The sequence below is a fragment of the Sylvia atricapilla genome, chromosome 1 (assembly GCF_009819655.1).
Source record: "Sylvia atricapilla isolate bSylAtr1 chromosome 1, bSylAtr1.pri, whole genome shotgun sequence".
Taxonomy (NCBI): domain Eukaryota; kingdom Metazoa; phylum Chordata; class Aves; order Passeriformes; family Sylviidae; genus Sylvia; species Sylvia atricapilla.
Genome location: NC_089140.1, coordinates 69953486 through 69973712, shown reverse-complemented (window position 1 = coordinate 69973712; position 20227 = coordinate 69953486). Strand labels below are relative to the sequence as shown.

At 40.1% G+C, this 20227-nt stretch overlaps 1 protein-coding gene across 1 annotated transcript; it reads left to right on the top strand.

Annotated features, from left to right (window-relative positions):
* The first annotated feature begins 5355 nt into the window (after nt 1-5355).
* On the top strand, nt 5356-10940 carry LOC136365374 (ovalbumin-like). The gene is made up of 7 exons (XM_066325771.1): nt 5356-5523; nt 6081-6128; nt 7440-7568; nt 8337-8454; nt 9233-9375; nt 9666-9821; nt 10539-10940. The coding sequence occupies exons 1-7, from the start codon at nt 5356-5358 to the stop codon at nt 10938-10940; spliced, it is 1164 nt and encodes a 387-aa protein (XP_066181868.1).
* The last annotated feature ends 9287 nt before the right edge of the window (nt 10941-20227 follow it).

The following is a 20227-nucleotide window of genomic DNA, read 5'->3' as shown; positions in this document are numbered from 1 at the left end:
TCTTTGATGACTCACTTCTTCTTTCCCTGTTACTGACAGGAAGAAGGTAAACACTGTGAGCATACTGGTGCCATTGTAGAACTGATGATTCAAAGGGCTCTTCCAAATGCTGAGAGGTGGAGGAAAAATTGCCATAAATTACAGTACTCAACACAGACTGAATTGCTAAACAAAGCAGACCCATTACAGTCTGCAGATACCTCATATGGCTGCAATTGCAGTATGAAATACAGCCTGAAATCATAAAATTACCTGTAGAGACACAGTTTTTGTACCAATTAGCTGGTAAGAGAACATAAACCACAGGCTGTTAGCTCTTTGATAAAGTATGCAAAAAACAGCTATACATGTTTTTCAACAACTGCCATTGGAATTTTGTGTATATCTGGTTTGTCTCCAATTAAAATTACTTAGGTTAAAAGAAAAAAAGAGTAAAATGAACAGTATTAGAGTTTATTTGCACAGTCAGGCCTATAGATTTTCAGATAAAATGTAAAAGAAAAAGAATAAATGTGATAAAGGCAAGTGCATTAACATATTATCCCAAAGAGCACAAGTCTCACAACGAGAATTCTGTGTGTGAGCAAAGGAGAAGGTGTGGCTGAAACAAGGATGTCACTTAGTTTACTATGGCAGAAGTAATTTTGTATCGTAATTTAAAAAAACCCAAGAACTTCAGGGTTATCTAGATAATTCAGAACCAGCAACAAAATACAGTATAAATTATAATTTAAAAATCCCTGTCTTCTCCTTATGCAATCCTTCGTCCTTGCTGCCATTTAAATCTCCAAGACATCCAGCAATGTGGTAAAAAACACCAGAAGCTGAAAAGTAGCCTCCTGCTGCTGGTGTGGTTGCAGCAGCTCCTACTGTGGAGGGCAGTGCTCCCACAAAATCAGGGATGTTCACTTAAAAACAGAAGGTAAGCCCTCCACTCTGGCAGCAAATGCTTCTCCTGTGGGAAACTGTAGTTTGCAAAATTTCAATGCCAAGCAATAGAGCTTGCAGAGCAGAGAGAGGTTGGAAACTCCAAACGGTGCCTGGAGCAGACATACTCCTCCTGCAGGGCATTCCACTGCCTCCTCCCCAGGGACAGGCTCGATGCCAAGTGTTGAACCACGCCAGCACACAACAGCCTACAAAAGTGTAGACTGGCAAAGAGCAAGGCAAAAGATGTCAAATTGTGTTTGCATGAGGATCCGTGGAAGGGTAACACACATTTGTCCCACAACAGAAAGATCTCTGTCTTTCCATGGTCTGATTACTGAGTAACTCTTCACATATTCACATTTCCACTGAACTCTATTCTCTCTGATGGTTACAGGGGTCCTCAGTTTTCTCTGAAACTGTGCTTTCCTTTAAACATTGTCTTAGTACCTATGTATAACGTATTTTTTATATATTTTCAAAAGCATTGCAATGTGTAGGCAAGAAGGGCAAAAGGAAGATTTTGGATTATCAGTCACACTCGCCCCTACCCTTTCTCCCTGCCATGAAGAAGACTGTTTATTTTTCTCAAAATACAACTGGTAGACAATTTTATAGTAGGAATTCCTGGCTCCTTATGATCCCGGTAAGAAAGGCACTCAGGCACAGTAAAGTGCACAGTCAGTGTGATGCAGACAGCCATCCAAAGCACAAGCAAACATTTATCTCAAACACTGCCCAATAGTTCCTGAGAAACCAGAAGAAATTAAATGTGAAAATAAGAACAGAGAAATGTTGGAAGGAGCTGCTCTCCCAGCTCCTTGGTCTCCTTGTTTATACCGTATCAGGGACAAGAAGCAAACATCATGTATGCTCTAAATGCAAAGGGCAGCAGAATCCTGGCTCACCTCTTTTTTGGGACTAACATGGATATGAAACAGATGGTAACTTGTTTTTCTTGCTTTGTTTGCAGTACTACACTTGTAGCTTTTGAATTTCAGGACAAGGGTCTGTTTTCCCCATGTCCAATGCCCTTACAAGGAAAAGCTGCAAAAGAGCAGTGTCTGTTGGTGACTGCCCATGCTGATCAAAATTTGCAGCTACTCCTAGGCTGATTCTGCAACCACTTTTGCACTAACAGTTGAAGTATTAAACCCTCCCTCCCCCCCCCCTCCTCCCCCACAAATTAACCCGAGGGTTTGCAGTCTCTGGAGAAGTTGTACTGCTCCATCCATGATTACTGTCAGAACCAAATTTTCTCTCTTCCATGAGCTTTCTACTTTGAATGTTTCAAACAATCTTGCCTGTCTTGGCAAAGTAGTTTTCCACATAAGGGTGGCGTATATAACATGCAAACTGAGCAATTTCAGATGTTCAGTCACTGTACTTGTGCACAGAAACTGTTGTGGTGAGTGTGTTGCATATGTAGGCATGTGAAATATAGAGTGTAAAAAGAAGGCAAATATATTGCATGGGAGAAGAAAACAGAAACACCTGCATGCCCTTTTCCAGAAGACTTGGTGTAACAAAATGGTTTTTGGGAAAATCTTGGACATTATGCAAAGGAATGGCTTTTTTAGCAGGGTCAATTCTGTCTTTCTTGGACAATTTCCACAGGGGTCGAACGAATTGAACCATAGCATACAAAGGACTGTGGGGGCCCAGGAAAATTCTTCATGGAAGCTCCAAAGGTGCTTGAGCAACTGCTAAGTGATAGCTGGAACTCTAATGTGATTATGAGAAAATGGGAGAATAAGAAAAGTCATATACATGACAGCCCTTTGCACACAAAACCTGTGCCCTCAGGTAGTAATGGTTTGATAAGAATAAAGGATAAAGATAAAGATAAAGTAAAAGCTACAGCAGCACAGCTCACAGAATAGGGAGCATGGGATAAAGTGAGAGGAAAGCTCCTTCTTATTTTCAGGTTTTCCCATCTTCATTGCTACTATAATATCCTCATTCTGAATTGGGAAACTACAAGCCACTCCAATTATCAGGCTCTGCACGTACATCCCTGCATTTCAGCAAGGCGAACAACACTGTTAAGGGTAAAGTAGCTCCCCTTCCTTTTCGTAGAGGGTGCATCTACTGCTCTATGCTCTGTGACTTAATAGGTACAAATTTGGATTTCTATTATCCACCCCTATGGCCTTTGCAGATGCCAGATTTGTTTCTTTACTACTCATCAAGTCTATTATATAATAAAGAGTAATAGCTTTTTACAATTGAATTATATTTTATATTGTGCATTATGGTTGTCTAACAGACCATGAATGTTCTTGCAGACAGATTCTGTAGTTTATTCACCTGCCATAGTTACAGGGTATGGAAGATCTATGGGAATGGCCTGTGCAAGTACCATGGGCCTTGTTGCCATGACCTGCACAGAATGAAAATTAAAAGCTGACTCTTAGTTATTCTTTAGATATCACTGGCTGGTTTAATTAAATTTCTGAATATATGAATACTCTGGGGTCAGGCTTACAGCCCAGGAAATATGTAATTCCTGACTGTTCCTCAAATCTCTTCCTCTTCCATGCCCATCTTCAGGCCTCTAAGTCATCTCAACATTGTTGCTTTAAATGTTTTCATCAAAATGAGGTTTAGAAAAATGTGCTTTCTCCTCAGAGCCCTTCTCCCCTCCTCCTGCACACCTATGCTGTAGATAGTTTGGCATCAGGTAAAATACTGTAGTCTCACCTAGGCAGAGAAATGGATATGGCTGTGCTTTTAACAAGGACAAGCCATACACCCGTCTCTGGACTCCAGGAATACATTTCTGCATTTTGTCAGACCAAACACCTTTCAGTCTTGAAAACTAAACAGACAGTTTTGGTTTGTTCTAACATGGAAAAAAATCCATTTCAAACCCCTCTTAATAGAATGACTATCCTGCAGCAGGCTTTGCTTGGAATTACATTATTTTGGCAAGGTCAGGTGGCCATTGTTCTTGAGGAACTTCCCTCTGTTCCACTGCAGAGATGCTGCAGTGAGTTGTTGCATATCTACCAGACCTTCAAGAGTTAGCCCAGCATCCACCTTTCCCTTCATAGTTGGTGTGAGTACTGCGTTAGAGTGCTTCCAGCACTGGCACTGCCTCACTGCTGTGGAGAAGAGAAGGTTACAATATGAGCTTAAATTATTCATTTTAAAATCAAATTTCACTTCAGTAAATAAAGGTTGACTTGCTGCAGATAGAATACCAGCTTAACATTGGTCTGCTCCATGTTTCAAAATGCAATGAATCAAGAGGTCGTGACAAAAGGCAGTGACTGAAAAGATGACTCCTTGAAGGCAACAGTGGGAGTGTCTCAAATAGTGCAATATATATCACCAACAGCTCAGGGAGCTGTTTAGGTTCAGCTGGCAAGCTGGATTATTACATGCCTCTTTGAAGTTTGTGGGGTAAGTATTTCTCAAAAAAAAATGTAATTTCTGATTTGTATTCTTTAAGATGGAAAAAAAAAAGATATTATGTTAAAGAAGCTTAAGGTAAGTATAAGAGAGGTATGTAAAAAGACAGCATATAGAGTGTTTTTGCCTTGCCTTCTCAATATACCTTATACTGTCTGACTGTCAAATACTTTTAGGTGTGCAATATATGTGGCTTGTGCACCACAACATTGAGTAGAAATAGTTCTTTTTCATTTAAAACCTGTTGTTACATTAAAACTATCCTTTTAAAATTTTAATAATTGGGAATAAAGGCATTTCTCTTTTCTCAAACTCACTTCCTGATAAAACCCATATATATTATATATATGTATATATATATATATATATATGCCTGTGTGTATATGGTTGTGCTAAAAAGCATGAGTAGAGATTAAATATCTGAAACAAGACCACAGGAAAACCCTAAATTTATATGTCAGCATCTAAGCAGCTGTCTTACAGAACAACTTACTCCTATTATTGATATCAATTACAGGAAAGCAACCTCCAAATTTGTGGCTGGTTGTACTAAGCAACATTAAGAAGTACACAAAGAGTGTAGTGAGTTGACCACATTTGATGTAAAGATTGAGAACGGCCACAGAAGAAATGAAATATTAAGTTTGCATTGCCTCAAACACCATTCTCTGGATGGCCATAGAGAAACTCATTTATTCAATGTTATATTTATCATACTGAAGGGTGGATGAAACTTTCTGTTTCCTAAAAGGCAAATACAAGGTGCTATCTTGCTGATAGTATCTTGTTGAAAGAAAACAAACATGTGTTTGCATCTAAATGAATCAGGAATTACAGTATTTCTAATGATCACAGAATTTGTTGGCTTCAAATCATTCACTGGCTCAGCATCACAAAACAAGCAATGAACTGGCAGTTTCTGGCCTATTGGCAGTACTTTTTAAAACAAGCACTACATATTGTGACCATAAAGTCATATTTCTGTTTGCTTTAGGTAACGCTGATTTCACAATGGGGTCCATCAGTGCAGCAAATGCAGAATTTTGTTTTGATGTCTTCAAGGAGGTGAAATCTCATCATCCCAATGACAACATCTTTTATTGCCCCCTGAGCATGATTGCAGCCTTGGCCATGGTCTATCTGGGAGCAAGAAATAACACCGAGTATCAGATGGAGAAGGTAAGTTACATAAATGGGTGCAAACTTTCTTTGATCTTGTTCAAAGAGGCAGCAGATTTTCCATTTCTATCTTTCAAACCTGCCTAGCAAAAGAATGGCTTTCCAAATTCTGGAGCTACTTTTCATTTATTGCATTTCCCCATGAAGGGCAAAGAAAGCCTTTGGTTTTCATTAAGAAAGAGCAGTTCTGGAGGATTGTTAAGGCAGGTCTCTTGCTTCAGCTTATATTATCTCAAGACCTGATTCCTTCCAGGTGGAAAGGACAACTTGAAACATACAAAAGATGAAACGTTCAGAAAACAAGAGTTGTAGTTATAAATACAATGCTGTAAGGCTGTACCTGATTTATGGACAATGCCATTAACTGGAAAAAAAGGGATTTAAGCTGAAGATCACAATCCCAAATTTTCAATGCAGTGCTTGGTTTAAAGCTAACATGAGATTTCTCAGTCCATCTATGTGCTAATCAGACTTGGTTAGTGAAACCTACAGTTTTAGCACAAACATCAGTGACTGTCAGTGGACTTCACATACCTAATTTCTACCTTCAATTGCAGGTTCTTCACTTTGATAAAATTGCCGGACTTGGAAGTATCCAGACCAAGGTACAGAAATCGAAGGTACATTGATTTTTCTTTCACATCCTTTTCCTGACAATTGACTGTTCTGATTGTGCTTTTAGTAGTTTCAACACCTTGCCAAACCTTTGCTAATTCTCTTAATCTAAGAGATGTGAGCTAAAAAAACCCCCCAAAACAACAAAAAACCACAAACCACCAAAGCCCAAAGAACAACAGCAACAAAACAAATGCCAGGCAAACAACCAACAACAAAAACAAAGGAACAACAAAAAAAAATAAATAAAAAAAACCCCACCAAAACACCCCCAGAAAAAGAAGACAGGCTGCACATATTGCAAGGGACTGGACAGGAAAGAATACTTTGGGCACCAGGATACACTTTGGTGCAATGAACTCCACACCTGCAAGTGCTGATGGGGTACAGCCCTTGAAAGGGTCTCAGTACCTGAAGCCAGGGTACCATAGGCAGACTTACAGCTGAGACTCCAAAGTGGGAGAGGAAGATGCTTCAGTAGAAAAGAGCCCAGAATCCTCAAAGGATGTAAAGTAACCACACTCATACAAAGTTACAGGGACTTTTTCAGCCTCCAATTCCCTCTGCTACCCCAAGAGAATCATGAGGGGTTCCAGTACCTTGATACCACCTGTATGCTTCTGTCCATGTTAATCTGCTCCTCTGTAGAGATAACAAAAACCATGGAGCCTGGTCTGTCTCCATTCATTTGGGATCTAAAACACCAGGTGGGACTTAAAAAAAGGAGACTTTTTATATATAAAGGTAGTATCTAAAGCTAGAGTATTTAGGGACCCCTTAAGCATTTAGAAAGGAGCTCTTCAACACAATTATGCTCAAAAAATAAAGCCCCCTCTACTGTTTATTATTGTGCAGTTTTCTTAAATGTTTTTAGCCTGTGTCACCATTCTTGGGACTTGAAACAGGCGATCCATTTTTTTTGCTGTATTACAAAACGCTTCCTGACTCCCTTGCCATCTGGCTCTCTTCTTCCATCTGCAGCTTCTGAAAAAAAAAAAAAAAAGCCCCATGAAAATGCAAACAGCACCTGGGAATTAGAGGCTTTGTACCTATGACAAGTCACCAATTTCAATAATTAACCACTACAATGAGGGGCATCATAAGCTGTGAATGAATTATACATAATTAGCTGCTTAGACTGAACATCCCTCCCATTGCACTCTTAGACTGTATTCCATGCTCATTTGCAGATGTTCAAACACTGTGTATTTTCCCACGTTATTTGTACCTTAGAAATAATCCTCTTTCACATAAAACAAACTAACAGTTATGCTTTTTTTGTCTTCTTATCAACAACGCAGTGTGGCAAGTCTGTGAATATCCATGTACTGTTTAAAGAAATTCTCTCTGATATCACTGCACCAGAAGCCAATTATTCACTGCACATTGCCAACAGACTCTATGCTGAAAAGACAAGTCAGATCCTACCGGTAAGTGATCTCTTGTTAAAGCCTGTAAAATCCTGTAATCTGGGAGGACTGGCTAGAGTAGGTGACCAGTTAATTCAATAGTCCCTACTGGTGTGGATTTACATGTCTTTTCCCTTTGCCATGGCCCTGGCAACAGTCTAAATGGAAAGCAATTTGAGGCAAAAATATGGCCCTATTAAAAAAATGAATGGAGTAACAAACAAAGCTATTAGTAATATAACTCCTCACTCCTCACTTGCTCCCGCAAAGTATTTCATTTTAATTGGTTATTTGGGTTTTTAGAAAATAATTATACTTCAGTGTTTTCTTCACTTGAAAACTCACCTCAAACCCAAATTTTGAAAGTGTCAAAATCTGTCTTTCACATTTTCAAAGAAAAAGATACAAATATTCTAAATCAAAGGAACTTCTTATCTTTGAAAATCAGGAAAAATGCTTTAAAAAAGAAAGTGGACTCAAAGATTATAAAACAGTCTAAAATGAACCTGTAAACAAGGGGCTTGGATCAGGCTTTCTTCTAGAAATTCTTAAACATTTTTAGTATATGCTTTTAACTGGTCATGTAGTAAAGATGTCAAATCTGAAACTGTCAAGAATCAAAATAATTTTTCTGGTCCAGTTTTAGCAAATTCTTTCAGGAAATAAGCAATGAGAACACCTTAATCATGACATCACTATAAAATCTTATTAGCCATATTTTATTTCACTTTCATATTGTTTTTTAAAAATTGCTAGTTCATTGGCTACGATTAATTGGTGTCTTTACAGATCTACTTGAAATGTATGAAGAAACTGTACAAATCTGGTCTAGAAACAGTCAACTTCAAAACAGCCTCAAATCAAGCCAGACAGCGCATTAATTCCTGGGTGAAAAATCAGACAAATGGTAAATCAGACAAGATTATGAAATATACTTCCCTCTGACCCCTGTATTTTAGCAATTTCTGAAACAACTAAACATTAGAGGAGAAATTTCCTTCCTCTGTCTCCATAAGTGGGTATTTTCTGTGTTAAGGGATGACTATTGCACCTGTGTGGCAGTGACAGTGTTTTAAACACATCTGGCAAACGCAGAGGAGCCACAATATGCACACTTAATATATGCATATTTTATGCACATGTTTTGTATCTGGAGAGATTAACTCATGCAAGGTTAGTCCCATCTTCTCTAGAATGCTGGCATATTTTTACAAGGATGTGCTGGATAGGTAAGAAGTGAGCTTCCAGGGAAGAAAGTAATGCACATTAAGCTGATGGTGGAAAATAAATGATTCAGAATCTTGTGTGCATTTATTGTGTTGAAGTGGGAGGGAAAACCTAGAGTGAATTGTGAGAAACAAACACATTGAGAAAGAGAAAATATGTATTGGTTCCTCCACCTCTCTTTCCTTTTTTCTATATAAATATTTCTTTTTTCCAAGCGCTGGTTAGAAATGTTCCTGGAAATGTATAACACTCTTGAAGGTACCTGTCTTCTTGCATAAATGTCTTGCCAGATGCCAGACTTTCAGTCCATTATTAAATCATCCTCAGGAACCTTAATTCCATGTGCAGACTTTTGGACAATGAAAAGTCAAGGGAAGGAGCAGTATATTGATTGACCTCTAAAATGCAAGACCACTGCTATAAAACTTATGACTCTGTGCCCTACTTCTTTCTTAAAGGACAGATCCAAGGTTTCCTTGAACCTAGCTCTGTTAATCCTCAGACTGCTCTGGTCCTTGTGAATGCCATTTACTTCAAAGGAATATGGAAGACCGGGTTTAAAGAAGAAGACACTGAGGAAGTGCCCTTCAATGTGACAGAGGTGGGAGGCACAGACACAGCTTCTGGCCAGATGTGTATTTGTTGTATTTACAGTTCTGTTGTCATTGGCTGGGTGATTTACCTGGGTGCCTGACTGTCAGATTTACGACATTGTGTCTGACAGAGCAAACCAGCAGGTGAGATAAAAATGGAGACACAGGTCTTCTCCAAAGGCAGCAGGACTGAAGATCGAGTCCTGTCCATTCAAAGGCCTTGTACATTTGTCTGACCAAAGAAAAAGATTGCTCCCACATCACATTGTCTCACTGTGTTTGCATTTTGTTTTTCCAGCAAGAGAGCAGACCTGTGCAAATGATGCATCAGAACAACACCTTCAAAGTGGGAAGAGTGGCTGAAGACAAAATTAAGGTCCTGGAGCTTCCGTATGCCAGTGGAGAGCTGAGCCTGCTGGTGCTGCTGCCTGATGACATCTCTGGCCTGGCACAGGTATGGCCCTGGCAGGGCAAGCAGAAGAGTGATGACCTCAGTGGGGTTTGGCTGCTGTCAGACCTTTTGCTGTCCATTGACATCCCAGCTGCACCCCTCCAGTTGTACTGGGCAGGCAGGGGAGCACAAAATTTGTTCAGGTGGTCAGGCAGAGCTTCTCAGAGAAGTCCTGAGCTCAGTTTTATAAAATGAAGGTAAAGCAGTGTAGTGCTGCTGCAGCCCTGCAGAAAAAGATGTATTTATGGACAGTGTTATAAAATTATCCATATGTACTCAAGAAAGGAAAAAACCCAACATAGTCTAAAATACATGAACAATTACTCCTATTTCAGTAATATTTTTTAAATTGTAGAGTTATTACAGATGTAGAAGAGTTTGAATTTTTTAGGTGTTACAAACTGTAGGTAAACATTCATGGCCTTGTTTTTGCAATCTTTCACAAGCAGACTAATTTGCTAGGCTGTGAAGCGGTTGGGTTCTGCCTTATGAGACACAATATTGCTTGGACAAAGGGGAATGTGTTAATTTAGTAAAGAACTGAATAAAAGGAGAGTGACACAGGCAGTACTGGAGAGGCAATTAATAAAATACCAGAAGGATGCCAAGAGGATGAGCTTCAGGAACCATTCTGGCTGGGATTTTATTTATATGATAGCCTTGAAATGGAAGAAGTTGGATTTGCATCCCAGGCACTTCATTCCCTGCTTCTCTTTGCAGCTTGAGAACAAAATCAGCTTTGAAAAGCTTGCAGAGTGGACCAGTTCCAAGGTGATGGAAAAGAAGAAGGTGAAAGTGTACCTCCCACGCATGAAGATTGAGGAGAAATATAACCTCACATCTGTCTTGACATCCTTGGGTATGACCGACCTGTTCAGCCCCTCGGCCAACCTCTCTGGCATCTCTTCAGCAGAGAGCCTGAGGGTATCTGAGGCCATCCATGAGGCATACATGGAAGTCACTGAAGAGGGCACTGAGGAGGCTGGGTCAGCAGATGACACAGAAGACATCCAAGATTCCTCTGAGTTTGAAGAGTTTAGGGCTGACCACCCATTTCTTTTCTTGGTTAAACACAATCCAAGCAATCTGATCCTCTTCTTTGGCAGATATTATTCTCCCTAAGGATAAAAGGGCTGGAAATAATGCTTGCCTATCCTTAAGAAACAGATCCCCTTTACTCTAGTACTGTAGTATAATCTCATGTCTTCAATACTTTCTGCAAGTGGAAAGGCTACTCTAAGTCATCCCCTTTCCTGAAGCTTCCATAGTATGGACACACCTGCAGGTGAGGAAACAGCAGCAAGTGTGTTTGCTCATTTTGCTTCTCAGTCTGGTTTCAGTGTTGATTGGGCCAAGCAAAGACTAAACTCACAGAGAATAAAGGCCCTCACAAGCCAGGAAGGGGTCAAATGTTTTTCACTTGAAGAAGTAGTTGCAGACAGGGCTCCAAGTCTTTGGTATTCCATTATATGGGAAGCCGTGGGCTGTGCTCATCCCATTCCCTGCTAACAAACCCATGCAGTTCCCAAAACACTGGCTTTGAGATCCCCAGTCTGGAGGAGATTCTTGTGGACAAGATTCTGCTATGCAGGGTATTAATTGGTGCCTATGTAATTTTTTTTTTTTTTTTTTATCATCTGTTGGGAAATGGCACACATTTCTGCTATGACCAGAGCTGTCCTCTTACCATGCGTACCTCACGTAATACTGAATTTCTTTCAGAACTTCTCCAAAGTCATGGAGAGTTTCCCTTCCACTTCACAATGTTCAAAGAGACCTGACTTAGGTGCAGTTATGTCTTGTCACAGAATATTGATTCAAAGCCTGAAACACAGATCTGGATGATCCAGGACTCAGAACTGCCAAGCAAAAGAGTTGTCTGAATTCTTGTTTAAAACACTTGAAGTCACTTCAAATTTCAGAACATTTTGATTTTTTAGAAAAATCTGGTAAGTGATATTAAAGAATCTGATTTCTCCATGGGAGATTTGTGAAAAAACACAGCTTTTAAAATAATTCCTGTCTCTGTTGATCTTGCTTAGCAAGTAAACATCAGTTTGTTCCTGGAAAGCTCTCAGTTGTTCAAAACTCAAAAACATTATTATGTCATGAATGTAGCTGGGCTTCTTTGTTCCCACGGTAGTTCAAGGCTACATCTCTCATTTTTAAGAAATACATGAGAATTCTATTTTCCTCTGCTTTTTTTTTTTCTATGTGTCCACTAGCATCTCCAAATACAGATCCATTGGCACAATATTATGACTTTTTTTCATTCTAATCATATGTTACTGATTTTGATGCACATAATTGATTTGTTCTTTCTTAACACAATAAAAGAAAGTCACAAATGCTTGTCATGAAATTATGTGAGATTTCTTAATTTTCCGGATGACTAACCCTTAAAATATATTACACTGGTAACTGTTTTGAGCAAAATGGGATTTTGGTACAAAATCCTCCAGTTTTTAGAATTAATAAAGTATGTAGATATGAAGTTTCCTACCCATTTATGAAATAAATGAATGCACGCATCTAGAGTTTGATTCCTCTGTGTTGTACTGATTACCAAGAAAAAGCCCCAGTGAAATATTAACTTGTTCTTGTGTATTTTTCAATACAGTTCCAATGGGTATTAAAGAGGCACTATCAGTCAGATAAATATTTCAAGGAAAAACTATTCCAGCAACTCTGCCATTTGAGTTGATGAAATCATCTGAAAAATCACATCACTTCAAGGGCATAAGAAAGAATAAGTAGATGGACAACTCTTAGGCAAAGCATTTCCCCACTGAGAGTTTTGAGAGGATGTACTCTGTCTTTAATATCAGCTATTCCAATAATAAAGGACAGGGAAACCCTGAATGTACATATAGACTGGGAAATAAGTTGCTGGAGAGCAGCCCCACAGAAAGGGACCTGAGGGTCCTAGTTGAGGGCAAGCTGAATCTGAGCCAGCAGTGCCCTGGCAGTCAGGAGGCCCAGCCCTGTCCTGGGGATATCAGGCTCAGCACGGCCAGGAGGGCAAGGGAGGGGATTGTCCTGCTCTGCTCTGCACTGGGGTGGCCTCACCTCCAGTGCTGGGGGCAGGTTTGGGTGCCACAGTATAAAAAAGATAATGGACTATTGGGGAGCATCCAAAGGAGGCCCATGAAGATGGTAAAAGGGCCTTGAGGGGAAGCAATAGAAGGAGCAGCTGAGATCTTGGTTCGTTCAGCCTGGAGAAGAAGAGATTGAGGGGGGACCTAAGTGGAGTCTACAGTTTCCTTAGGTGGGAAGCAGAGGACCAGGAACTCATCCACTCTCTGGTGATTTATAACAGGGAATATCAAGATTCCCCTGAGGGAATATCAAGAATTTGTGTCAGGGTAGGCTTGGGTTAGATACTAGGAAAAGGTTCTTCACCCAGAGGCTGCTCAGGCACTGGAACAGGCTTCCCAGGGAAGCAGTCCCAGCACCAGCCTGACAGAGTTCAAAAAGTGTTTGGACAGTGATTTTGGGGACATGCTGTGATTACTGGGGCTGTCATATGCAGGGCCAAAAGTTCGACTTTATGATCTTGATGGGTCCCTTCCAACTCAGGACATTCTATGTATCTGTAATTCTATTTCCACATTTACATAGTGTGGCATGATAAAAGCAGATCTGTAGGGGAAAGAAGGTGGTGCTACCCATCTGACATCCACGTTATTTGAATATCATCAGGACGTTTGTGATATAGACCCAGTTGTTTTTCATTGCTAAAGACAGCCATCTCAACAAGTACATTTTAGTTCTTTTTCTTTAGAAATTAAAGCAGTGGTCTACACTGTTCCAAGAGATGCAAAATTTAAACATCTCAAGGCTTGCCATAAGCAGTTTAATAATTTTCTGCATCTCTTGTAGCCAGAAGAAGTTGATCCAGTCGGTTAAATTTACACTGTATGCTTAAACAACAAGACTTCAAAAGGGTTAAATTTGAAAATTTTCCTTCCTCTGATTATTAAAATGAAGAGTGCTTGAAGTACAAAGATACGCCTCAGTGACCAATGCTGTTTCCTGAACAATAATAATGGTCAAAATGAAGGAATGGGAAAAAAGCAAAAGGGCCATGAGACTCAGAGGCAAGTACAAAGCTTCCCCTTTTAAAAAAAAGAAAAGACAGGAGGCAGTAATAAGTGAAAATTCAGAAATACTGTACTAAAACTGTAACTTGCTTTAATATTTGCTTTTAACAATATTGAAATGCTCCAAAAGTTTTTAATGAAAAAAGGCAAAAATAAATAAACCTTCAAAATGTCCTTGTTGTGACTGGCATTTTTGTCATAGCCCTCCAATAGGTTTTCTGAAGAACTGAGATCCTTTCTCCTTTACAGACTGCTGTGCAGTACCAGGAATAAGGCTTAGAAGGTAACAAGAAAAAATCTGAAACCTTTTGCATCCAGTGGCACAAATTGCACTCTCCAGAAAGCACAAAGAGACATCCAAAGCTCTGCCACTGTGAAGCAGCATTTCTCTCCATACAGCATGGAAACAGTGCTTGTCTGTGAAACGTGCCACACACTCCCATTACAAGTGCCTCATCCATACCACTGTACTTTCTTTACATATTAATATGCAATAACCATGCTCTCTCCATCTCCCTTGGGATCTTCCTCTAGATATAATATGCAAGGAGAGAACAGCTGAGAGTAAAAGTGACCTCTGCTGATTTGCTATTCCAAGCTCCCCCTTTCAATCAGGGTCAGCTTCAGCAGGTTACTTGGGATCATGTCCTTCTGGGTTTTGAATATTTCTAAGGATGGAAACTCCACAGCCTCTCTTTGGGCAACCTAGATTTTCCTCCCTATCCAAAAGAAAATGTATTTTCTTATGTTTAGATGTTATTTGTTCTGTTCCAGGTTGTGTCTCTTCTCTCTTGTCTGTTCACAGGAGAAAGTCCAGTTCCATCTTCTCTTTACCCTTCCATTATGAAGATTATGCACATGGACAAGATCCCTCTGCACTTTCTCCTCTCCAGGATAACAAGTCCCATGTCTCTGAGTGTCTTCAATCATGACAGATACTTTAACCACTTAATCATTTTCTCTTGTCCTGATCCACTACATGCCTATCCCTTTTGTAACAGAAAGCCCAGAGCCACACAGAGCACTCCAACTGCAGTCCCACCAGTGCTGAGTAGAAGGGCAGGAAAGCCTCCCTTTACCTCCTGGCAGTGCTTTTCCTAAGGCATTCCCTTGTGCTGTTGATTTTCTTTGCCACAGGTACACATTGCTGACTCACAGTCAACTTCGTGTCTGCCAGGCCTCCCAGTTCTTTTTTGCAAAGGAAAAAAGCATGATGGCATGGGCCCTTGTGAGGTGACATTTTGCCTTTTCTGCAGCAGTCTTTTCCTGCAGGAGACATGCCAGGAATACTGCCAAGGACCTCAGTAGGCTGCTATTCAGAGGAGAGAAAGGCTCTGTGGAATGATATCTGTGTTGAAACAAACCAAGAAATCAGTTTATCCTCTTTTGTGCAAAAGAAAAATGCTATTTTTCCTGGGAGTGTGTGCTGAGATAAAGGACATGCAGGGTAGACTTCCAGTGAGTGATGGGAGGTAATGTAACAGGCATGGTGACATGGGCAGTGTTAGTCACAGACTGCCAAAACAGGCTTCTCTGTGGGGAGGAATGCTGGTAACTAAGTTCCCATGACACAGCCAATTAACTGTAGTGCCAATGCCAGTGGCCATCTTTCCTGCCCTGTGTGTACTGGGCATGTACACTGTAAGACCCTTGTTACCCTCTGCCTCCTTAGGAGCCAGTGAGTAAGGCCATACACAGCATCACCCTGGCTGCCAGCTGATTATATGGACTTGTAGGATGAAGAAGGGACTTCACGTGTGCTGTGGTGACCGAGAAAGGGACAGCTGGTCCAGAACCTTACAGCTGCAGGCCCTGGATGTTGTGTGCACTGCTAAGCAGATGCAGTAAGGGTGAGTGACTTGTGACCAAATTCATCACAGGATCCTTCTGAAGATGCCTTCACTGGAGAAATTCACTCTGCCAACACTGAGGTATGTACAGTTCTGTCACAGCTGTGAGTGACCAAGGCAGCACTGCAAGCAAAGATGTCCAACAATTCAGGATGGCACAGGGCTGCCAAAGAAAGATACCAGGTGGGCTAAGAGCTCCTGTCTGAAGGAGCTTGACCAGGCACCTGAAGTTTCTTCAGCCTGAGGGAAGAACATAGTCCTATAGGACAACTGAGAGAGAAACCATGATTGATTTGCTGCAGCACCAAGGTTTGCAGTGGCAGCCAACTGAACAATCACTGGCACTCACTCTGAGCAAGACAAACATGAAACAATCAAAATGCTCCTTCCCACTGACAAAAGAACAGCAGCATGGATGCAAACTACATCTTGGGCTCTGCGTGGGATGTTGTGATTGGATGAGAAGCTTTGGTCTGTGAGCTGACCTGGAATTCATATCCTTTTGTAAAGGTCCAAATGTCCAAGAGTCTATTGGTTTAGGGACAGCACCACAATGAAACGGCCTGGCTGAGGAAAGGGCAACTGAGCCTTAGCTGACCTCTTTCTTGGGACAAGCATTGTCAAACAAGGGTATGTGGATAAACACATCCTTTTGTGTTTATGCTGCATTACACAGCTGTGCTGGACAAAGCAATACATTATCTTTTCTCTGAGGAAGTGTTTCAGCTGCAGGAAAGTTTGCTTAACCTCACTGGACTCCATGACAGATCTAAAGTTGCCCAGTTCACTAGGCACTACCTCACATATTCTTACAATTCTGTGCTGATAGCTGATCATAATCAAGATTTTACTTACTTGTGGACTGATTCAGTTGCCTCTGCAACTTGCTTTACCTTAATCTTCATCTGACCAATAAAAAATAGAAATTCTAACAAAAACAGTAACCTGGTTGTGCATTAACACATTTCTCACAAGCAGTGGACTGCCCCTTCTCTACTGTAAACCAATGAATTTCTTTCATTAGTGAATATATTTAACTAAGAAATATTTTGCTAACAACATTAATGCTGTGAGCTGGCTGTTACAAAACACCTGTACCAACTCATGGGATATCTTTGTAGCTACCAAGGTACAGGCTGTCTATGATGATTCAAATGTGATTCAGGTAGATGGTGCACAAGTGCCAAGGTGGCTCACATATAGTGAATTGAAGCACACCACTAGACAATTTGATTGTCAAGGAAAAAGAGTCAAGGCATGTTCAAATGCTAGAAGTGACAGGGACAAACATACTGGCTAATCCTTTGCCTTCTGAGCTGTCAAGTATATTGCAATGGACCATGGCCACGAGTGTAGAAGGCAGTTTGGACAGAAACAAAGCAGTTTCATGATGGAAAGGCAAAAGAGCAGCAGCTGCAGGAACAGCTTGCAGTCTAGGGAGCACTCCCAGCTGCATGGTTGAAGGTTCACCCTACACAGGCACATGCACTCATTTGACGTGTTGTCCTCCAGCAAGGTGGGACCCTTTCAGCTAAATGGGACTCACAACAGTGGTGACCAGATTACACACTGTTCCTGTGAGAAGATATCTCATTCTCTTTGCAGATCTGCAGTGATGAGCCATTCAAATGGGTCAAAGTCTAAATCTTGGTCTTTCCTCAAAAGACCTGTTCCTAAATAACAAGGGTTGTAGTAGACTGGCCTGGACCACACACTGTACCGTGCAAAATACCAGTGTAATGTTAAATGCACCAGTCCAGACCAAGCTCTTCATGGCTCCTATTGCAAGAGCAACTTCAGCTAAATGGAACTATGAAGAACTGTCCTAGAGAGGCCTTCCTCTTGCATAGACAACTAAAAGGGTTAAAAAGTCCACCTCTACTCTCCTGAGGCAAAATTTGTTCTAGACAATTTCAGAGCCGTTCTGTGTATTGACTTTGGATTTCTGTTTTAAAATTATGTGGCATTTAGGAGGTCAAAGCAGTTTCTTTTATTGTCTGTCCATTCTTTTATTTCAAAGGAATTATGCAACTGGTCTCTGCTTGCTATTGTATATTATGACTGTCTTGCAGACCATGAATGTTTCTTCAGCTGGTTTGTTCAGCTGATGTGCCATGAAGTTGCTTGAGGAAGAATGTAAAAATGGTCTTGTAAGAACAGTCTCTACAAAAGGTACATTTGAACCTAGCATCTGGTGCTATGACCTGTGGAAAAGAACGGCACACTTCAAACTACCCTTCAAAATTATAGTAGTGACTTCAAATCCTTTTCTTGTAGCATCTGACATCTTGTCTTTCTTATTTTATCAACTTCTCTTTCCTCAACACATTTTTTCATTAGTTCTGTATTTCTTCCCTCTACAGAGGCACTGAAATTGCCTTTGAAGTTAATTTATATTCCCAAAATACTGTCACTGAGGGTTTTGTTTCTCTGATGTGCTGCACAGACTGTGACTATGTCTGAGTTCCTTGAGCTAGATTGCTCTGGAATGAAAAACTGTGTTCTGTGAAACACCATGTCTGTGGTCATTTACATTGCAGCAAGAGACACCAGGCAAATACATATAACTTCTTGCAGAAAAATCTACACAAATTTTATTAAATTTGGCAATAAGCATTGAAAGGATATACTCCTTCTTACATTCCTTGGTGGCAAATTTTCTCCATTCCTTAGGAAGAGCTATGGATTCTGGTGGGAAGACAGACTGGTGATACTGGTGGTCCAGCCAACAATAGAAGAGAAGTTGCAATAAATACAGCCCTGCATATGCTAATCTTACCAAAAATTTTGAGTTCACAGAATGGTGATTCTGAGATGGATCTGGCCTATCAGTATTCAAGACAGAAGAATATTAAGGAAAATAAGACAAAATTCATTACAGACAATCTGCAAGACTGAATTCCTCACCATTCTTTTTTATTTTCACAAGTTATGTTACACTATTTGCTGCCCTAACCAAATCATAGTTACTATTCAAGTTCCATTGAATAGCTTTTATCATTATTTTTGCTTCAGTCATTTTAATGTTCTCCTGCCTTTTCTGCAAGGTTTCATGTGCTATTATGAATAAATCTCCATTTCTGGAAATTTTAAGTTAAAATCCTTCCATCCAGGCTTTTTTTATTTGTTCCAAAGAATGGAGTAATTCCAAGTGAAAATGCATGTCTGACACTGAGCTCCATCCATCACTTTATTGGGCAAACACAGAACAGGCAGCATGGGGCGTGTCACAAAATAACACAAGATATATTTCAAGGGGTTTGTCAAGTCTGCCCCAAGTACAGCTGGGAGGCTGTGCTCTACCTTCCCTAGTGAATCTGATAAGGTAAGCATTTCTTTCAATTATGATTTAGGTTCTAATCTGCAAGCTAAAAAACAACTGTCTTTTACAATACTTACTTTGCTATTGATGTAATATTGATGTAATTTCATGTTTGTGGCCTTCAACATCAGTTAAAGAAACTAATTGTCACAGGACACTTCCTGCAGAAACCTTACCTACCTTCAGGTGTATCTTCTGTATTATTTTGCTGTTTCACATCTGCCATGCATAAAGCCAAAGTATTTGTATTTATGAATTATAGTTTTGTTTACTAACTCTTTCACATTAAAAAGCTGGTGATAAGTTACAAGAGACTTTCTTCCTCTATTGCTTTATTTTTTCATTAAGTATTAAAAGACAAAATTGAATTTGTTTAAATTCCAGGGGTTATGTAAGATATTCTCTGAATGAAACAAGGAGTGCAGAATGTTCAAATGATCCCATCATCCTACAGCTCTGTGTTATCTTTAATAGTTACATTTTCAAAGATATATGACAACAACAAAAAAACCCCAAGCAGTTCCTTCATGAATCTGTTTCTTCACCAAGAACACAAACAGAAATTAAAGTCTAAAATATAATAGTAAGCAGAATAGGTAAATAATAAAAACTCCACCTTAAATCACCTATACAATCAGTTCAATTTAGAAAGAGAATGAGCATCCATTCTATCAGAGGAAGAGTTAGATGTATTGTTGTTCAAATTATCTCACATTAAGACATGACTGTCGCATGAAGATGTTGATTCCATAGGGACTGTGATACATATGGCACACCACCCTGGATTTTGTTCTCCAGCAGCTGCACAGGGAAAAAAAATGCTTGAAGGTCTTGAAGACCTTAAGTTATAAGTGATATAAGCACTATACCGTTGCATTAGACTTCAAAGTACTGTATTTTCTAGACTGTGTTTTCTTCTTTCACCAGCCTATGCACAGCTGGGAGATGTCCAGCACTTTGATTGCTCATGAATCCAACAGCATGTCTGCCTTTTAAATCCACACCACTGGATTCTGTTTGCTGAAAAAAACCCTGTGCACTAACTTTGGGGTTCACATGCACTGAATTTTTTGCCTTACAATTGACCTATTTCACCACAGTAAGTCAGACTCTTTCTGTTTCCTTCATACAACA